Source organism: Fonticula alba (genome assembly GCF_000388065.1).
Source record: "Fonticula alba strain ATCC 38817 unplaced genomic scaffold supercont2.1, whole genome shotgun sequence".
Classification (NCBI taxonomy): Eukaryota; order Rotosphaerida; family Fonticulaceae; genus Fonticula; species Fonticula alba.
Genome location: NW_009242971.1, coordinates 4418089 through 4425177, shown reverse-complemented (window position 1 = coordinate 4425177; position 7089 = coordinate 4418089). Strand labels below are relative to the sequence as shown.

The following is a 7089-nucleotide window of genomic DNA, read 5'->3' as shown; positions in this document are numbered from 1 at the left end:
CCCCCCCCCCCCCCCCTGCTCCACGGTGGCAGCCCACACCTCAGGCTGGAACATCGGCCCGGTTCCCCCATAGAGTAGGAGCAGGTCGTGTCGTGGCATTTAGCCCCCATTTGAACGTTGGTTGTTGACATGTGATCAGCGGATTGGGGGATCTGGTGATCCGGGCTTCGCAACGCGTGAATGCACATGCACCCACGGAAGGCGCTCTTGTTGTTTCCGGATGCCGCGCGGGCGCGTGTGCGAGCATGCGTGCACAACATCATCCAGGGCAGGAGGGGAGAGGAAAAAGATGTATCGAAGAACAGGAGAATGGGGGGCATTTGAGAATTTCACAAGGTCAAGACGGCCCCACAGGGCAGTGAGGAAAAGAGGACTCCGCTCAGTCCTCGGGTTGGTGACCGAAAATGCGGCCAAGCTGATCGGCACGACCAGCCGCACGCCGAGCCTGGCTGATGGCCACCTGAATGGCTCGCGTCTGTCGGCCACTTTCGCCGCCAGCAGCGGTGTCTATGTCGCTGGGGCCGTCGCTATCGCTGCTGCCGTCGCTGCTGCCGTCGCTGCTGCTGTCGCTGCTGCCGCTGCCGTTGCTGCCGTTGCTGCTGCCGCTGCCACTGCTGTCCCCCGTGTCACTGCTGCTGTGGCCAACACCAACACCGGCGACAGGGAGGACCCCATGGCCCGAGGGCAGGCCCGAACGGAGATCCAATTCCGCACGTTCCATTGGGTCGAAGAAAGCCCCGGCTAGGGTGTCACTGTCGGAGCCGGATGCCAGAGTGCCGGCATCCAACGACAAAAGAGGGCTCGACAGTCGAGGATCCGGGTGGGAAAAGAGCGGCTGCGACTGGGAGTCCCCTTGGCTTGGGTGGAGTAGAGCCCCATCGATGACCTCCTCCGGCTCCTCCTCCGAGGATGAGGGCCCAGTTGACAGGGGCACATCATCCAGCAAGTCGCGTAGGGTCGCGGGAGTGAGCGACCCGCGGCCGGTGGCCAGGCGCTTGGTCACCGGCGCCGCATGCTCCAATACGCCATCACGCGGACGCTTCCCCGGCCCCATGCGGCCGTCCTCCGAGCAGCTCGAGGACCCGGCTGCCGAGAGCTGCATGTTGAAATAGCGCTCAAGAGCGGAATCTGCCCCGGAAGAAGAGGAAGACAGGGGGATGGGTGACATGGCGACCGGCTCGGGGGCCGCACCGGCCGCCGCGGTCGCAGCTGGAGATGCCGCTGCTCCGTCGGCAGCCTCCTCCTCGTCGGAAGGGACATCCAAAACATGGTCCGGCGACTTGTACAACCCTGGCAGACGGGTGGCTGCATGGTGCAGCCGTGGCCGCGGTGGGCCCAGCATGGGATCATCGAAGTGTCCCGGCTCACCGCCGAAGATGCGTTCCATGAAATCCGGCTGCGCGGGCTCCGGATCGAAGAGGAGCCTGTTTCGGCATGGACCCCCCCCCCCAGGAGAACAAGGAAGCACGGGCTCGCGTCAGAAGAGGCCTCCCCAGGAGCATCGGCAATGGTGGAAGGGTGGAAAGCAACTGAAACCGACAAGACACATACCATTGCGGATCGGCCGACCAGATGGCCATCAGTCGACTGGGTTTGGAGAGGACCTCGCGCGGGCGCGCTTGAGCCACCATGCGTAGGGCCTCCGCCACGTGAGTGGCATCCACCTGTGCCGAGTTTCGTAGGGCACGCCGGCGCCAATGCGGAGATGCCAGCCGCGGAGCAGCCAAACGATGTGCCGAGGCCACAGCCAGATGTGCCGCCACCCGGGCCACACGTCGGGCGAACATCCGAGCCGCCAGCGCCAACTGGTTCACCGCACGCGTGGTGATCCACGCGTCCGGGTGCTGTAGATAGAGTCTGTGGGATGGGGGGAAAGCACAAGGAAGAGGGAGGCGCAGCAAAAGGTGGTCAGACAGTGCCCGAAGGATGGGAGCAGGGGGCCGAGCAAATGGGGGCGAGGAAAGAGGGAAAAAAAAAAGGACCACAGGAGGGAGCGCACCGCCGGGCAATGTGCACACAACGATCATGCCGGATCAACGCATCGGGTGGATGGGCCCCTCGAGGCGTCGGCTGGCCGGCCGCCTTGGCAGCACGCAGCCGGGCCCAAGCAAAGGCATCTGCCCGTCGGGCTCGGTTCTCTGCGCGGCGCTGGGCCAGCATCGCCCGATCCTCCTCCAGATACTGGCGCGGGTCATCAGTCAGCCGCATGGGCTGCAGCATGGCCGTCCGCCGGAGAAGATCCCGGCGGAAGGAGAGCTCCGCCTCGACACCCACAGGATCGATTTCCCCCGGGGGCAGCCGGTGGGACCCGGGGCCACTTGGCACCGGGGGATCGGGCCCCGGGTCCGGAAGCGGGGCCTGCTTCAACAGGCCATCGCGCAGATTTTGAAAGAAGAGAACCAACGGCATGCCCGTATGGATGGCCACCTGCGAATCCCCCGGATCACTGTCATGGTCCGAGTCGTACGGGTCCGAGTCCGAGGGTGCATATGCCCCGGTGAGGGCTTGCGCCCGGTGGCGCAGCCGGGCCGGCAGCCGGCTCAACTCACGGCCCGGATCCGCGTCCGAGTCGGAGTCCGGCCGATCCGGCCGGGTCAGGCCGTCGCTCCGGGCACGGCACTCGAGGGACTCGAACTCCAGCGACATGAGCCGACGCGTGTCCAAGGGAGATCGCCGGGAAAAGACCGCCTCCGTCCGACCAAGCCATGGGCTCAGGTGCTGCGGCGCAGGGTGCAGCCGCCCAGACCCGGGGAAGCCCCCGGGCAAAAACCACCGCCCCGGCCGGCTGACCGTCGACCCCACTCGCCGGGGGAAGGTAAAGCTTGCGGCCTGCAGGAGCCGATCGGCGCCAGTGGGATGTGTTCCAAATACCAGGGGCGCCAAGTGGCCCTGCTGCTCGTCGGTCAAATCGCACAAGCTCACGGCTCCGGCCCCAAGACCGGACCAAATGTACTCCGGCCGCGTGAACCTCAGCTGCCGGGTCTCCAGCTGCAGGAACCAGGCCGCGCTGTCCGGATTCGGCAGGGCATGATACACCAGCGGCACAACCGAGCGCCCGAGCGTGCGGAGCAGGCGCAGGACGGAAATCGGCGCCGCCGGGTTGCTGACCACCTCGTGAAAGGCGTCATACAGCTGCCGCAGGAAATCCCAACCGGAGGTGGCTTGATCACCGAACAGCATGCTTGGCCCGGGCCACCGGGGAGCCAAATCCGCATGGGGACCAATGTCATACACCGCCAGGCGCCGGGGATCGTGCGGCGACACCGCCGGCACGCCCCACATCCGCGCAAACTCCTCCGCTTGACTAATCGGGTAATCCCGCGACAGGATCTCCTCCGGGAGGCCCGCCGTGAAGAGAGGCACCCGACGGGGTGATTTCGCGGCTGGCCGCCGGCGCGACGTCGGCGGCGGTAGATACCGACGCTCAACGGTGGCCCGTGTGCCGGCATTCTCCAGATCGGCCTCTGTGGCGATCGGAAGCTCGGACTTGCCTGTGCCCGGCACGGGTGGGCCTCCCGGAGCCGGGAGAGCTGGAAGTACACCATGCGGAGGGGCCTCCGGCTTTCCGGCAAGGTGGCGATCCGGATCATCGGAGTCAAGGCCCGACACTTCGGAGTCGCTTGCCGGCAATTGGGGAAGGCTCTCATCGCTTGGGAGGGAGGAGGAGGAGGAGGAGCCGGAAGACAGTGAATCGGAATCGGAGGACGAGGAGTCGTGGAGGCTGATGTGAGCGGTCGGATCGGCGGACCGGCCGGGCCCACGGCGGAGAGCCCCCTCAAGCAGGCTGCCGTGCCCCTCGAGATCCGACAGGTCGGAATCAGAGGAGTCGCCAGAGTCCACATCGGCATCGCTGGCCCCGGTGCTGCCGGTGTCGCTGCCATCGTGCTTGGCCAGTGCCACCGGGCTCAACCATGGGGATGGGTCCACCCGGCCGGGGCCGGGCATCGGCGACAGGAGCTGGCTCCCGCAAGAGGTACACCGGGGAAGATCCGCCGGGATGAAGCGCCCAAGCGAATAGCGCGCGGTGGGCATATCCTCGGCATTCGGCCAGTGGCAATGCCGCGAGGCATCCAGCGGCAAGGCATCATCAGGGCCGCCGGTTCCACAGGCTCGGCAACACATTCGACAGGTTGGCACCGGAGACACGGCCCCCTCGCCGGTGGGCCCCGGGGCCACATCGCCCCAATTGAAGAGAGCCCGCTCAGCGGCACCACCCACACGCGAAATGCGCCCCGACACGGCGGCCACCGTTCGCCCATAAAGAGCCAACTCGACCGGGGTGCGCCCGGTTTGCGCTGCCAGTCGACCAAGCTCATCCCAGTCAATCACCGATTGGGCGGTCCAGTCGCTGAAACGCCGCCGGTCGGCCGAAAGCCCGACGCCCTCCACGCCGGCCGCCACCAACGGCTTCGGAAGGGGACCAGGATCCAGGGGCCTGCGACATTGTGGCGGCAGGCCAAGCGCCCGACGCAGGCGGAAAGCATGCCCCCGCATCAGCAGCCGCTGGTGGCTGGTCCAGCCGCGCTGGCCGGGCACCCCATTGCGAGTACCCCGGCGAAGGGCCCGCCGGCCGGGAAAGCGGAAGTCCACCACCTCACCCCGTTGGGGACCGAAGGGAATCACTCGTGCAGGGTCACCACCAGGCGGGCCGGAAGCCAAGCCGGCCGAGGTGTCGGTAGATGACTCGATGGAGGATCCACCGCGACTGGAAGCCCTCCACCCCCAGTGACTCAAATACCCGGCATACGCGTGCATATCCCAAATGTACGAGCTTCCGCCGACGCACAGACGGGATTTGGCTTCGGGCAGGGTCTGCGACTGGCGAATTTGAGCCCGGGTTCGAGCGATCCCATGTCGTAAATGGAGAAAGCGCGCATCAGCCAGTCGACCCAGGGGCTCGCTGTATAACCCGGCAAGTCGCCGGGGGGGCTGATTGGCCCGCTCCTGGCGGATTTGTTGCAGCAGGGCGTGCTGGATGTTCCGGAGGGCCGTTCGGTCAGGCACGCCATGGGCAATCACCTGCTGTAGGCGTCCCTGCAGAGCCTTCAGGCGTTGGTTCGGCCCATCCGGCGATTGGGACTCGGCCAAAGGATCGACCTGGCCTGCCGCATCTTCCACCGGGGCATCGTCCTCCCGGATGGGGGCGATCTCCAGACGGAAACCCGGCGCAGGGGGCTCCGCTGCCCCGAAGATGGCGCTCTTTGACTCGGCCATATCCAATGCGTCAGCGTCACGACGCTCTTCCGATCTCATCTTCCACCGGGGCATCGTCCTCCCGGATGGGGGCGATCTCCAGACGGAAACCCGGCGCAGGGGGCTCCGCTGCCCCGAAGATGGCGCTCTTTGACTCGGCCATATCCAATGCGTCAGCGTGGCGGATATTGCCCACGGAGTCGATGGGTGTCGCTGTCGCTGCATATGCCGCGGGGAGCTGCCCCGGTGTCAGAGTGGCGGACAGCGGCACAGCCGCCAAGCCAGCCGCGGAGCTTTGGTTCAGGCCAAAGAGCGGTGACAACATGTCCGGAATCAGCAAGACGCCATCGTCGCTGAGTAAGGCCGGAAACTGGAGGGCCGCCGCTGGCAGTGCGGGCAGATCGGAAGAGCGTCGTGCCCCGGTGTCAGAGTGGCGGACAGCGGCACAGCCGCCAAGCCAGCCGCGGAGCTTTGGTTCAGGCCAAAGAGCGGTGACAACATGTCCGGAATCAGCAAGACGCCATCGTCGCTGAGTAAGGCCGGAAACTGGAGGGCCGCCGCTGGCAGTGCGGGCGAGTAGCGTCGCCCGGCAAACAGCCCATACACCGGCGATTCCTCCACCAAACGCATGGCCTCGATGAAGACACCATGAGGGAGACCAATGAGTGCCAGCAAGCTACCGAGGGGCATACCATCGACCGGGTCCGCAGGGTGGGGCAATCCCAATGGTGGAATGTCCGCCTGGCCTGGCATCCGGCCGAGTTGTGCGCAGCATTGCCAGAATTGCAATGCATTCAACAGCGACAAGCTGCTCAGGCGGCCATCCACCAGCAGTCGACAGGCATCGGCGAGGGTCACACCGGGCGCCTGGCGCCCGGATGATGATGCCGGCCCGGGTCCGGGCGGGGGTCTCCCTTCGATTGTTTCAATGGCAGCACTGAGGTTGATGGGATCACCAAAAGTGATGGTGGCCCGGGTAAGAGCAGCGAGCCTTTGTGTCTCCAGGGTTTGGTTGATGGGTGCCGCGACGGCAGGCGCTGGCCGGCGCCGGGTGAGGGGCACCGAATCGCGTGGCCATTGTAGCGAAGAGATTAGCGGACTGATGGGAGGGATTTTCGGAGAGTCTGGCCTGGTCCAAGCCATGCGCCGTGGCTTTCCCTCGCGGCGTGCGCCATCCGACTCACTTGAATCCATGGTCAAGTCCACCACGCCGTCGCTGGGGGCGATGGCGGCCGCAGTGGCGGTGGCGGTGGCGGTGGCGGTGGTGGTCGTGGCGGTCGTGGTGGTGGTGTTGGCCGTCGTGCGAGGGGGCAGATGCTCGCGCCTGGGTGCCCGGCTGATGGATCGACCCAGGGAGCTCAAGGTGGGGGACTCCATTTTGAAAGGGCGAGTCGATGCTGCCGGTGCCCCGGAGGACGGAAATGACACCACCTCGCCAGCTGACATGATCACCGACAAAAGGGGCGATACTGGGGCAGAAGGGGGCCCAGGCTGCAGGGTGTTCCCAGGGCGAGGGCCGGCTGGGGGCAGTTGCTGTGCGCACATGCTGCGCTCTGCTTCCGAGCCGACATTTTCGCCATTATCCCCAGGCTCGGGCCCGCGACCTCCGGCGGCCATCCGGACTGCCTATTTGCGAGGCTGGCAAAGGCGCAGGAAGGCTGCGTCAGCGCCGAGGAGCCGATGGGACTACTGGTGGACGGGAAGGGAGACGAGGCAGGGAGGAGGAGGAGGAGGAGGAGGAGGAGGAGGAGGAAGAGGAAGAGTACTTTAGGGGCAGTGCCTTCTTCTGGACAGCAATATGCTAACGACCAGCGTGTGTGTGTGTGTGTATGTATGGGAGGCGGGAGAGTTCCGTGAAAGGAGGTGCAAAAGGCGGGGGGGGGGGGGGGGGGGGGG

The 7089-nt window shown here is 66.1% G+C and overlaps 1 protein-coding gene across 1 annotated transcript; it reads right to left on the bottom strand.

The window, feature by feature from the left end:
* Positions 1-379: 379 nt before the first annotated feature.
* H696_00947 (hypothetical protein) lies at positions 380-6570 on the bottom strand (the record flags this gene model as incomplete). The annotated part of the gene is made up of 6 exons (XM_009494836.1): positions 380-1424; positions 1552-1857; positions 2000-5199; positions 5261-5546; positions 5633-6230; positions 6378-6570. 6 exons carry the CDS (start codon positions 6568-6570, stop codon positions 380-382), a joined length of 5628 nt encoding a protein of 1875 aa, XP_009493111.1.
* Positions 6571-7089: the final 519 nt, after the last annotated feature.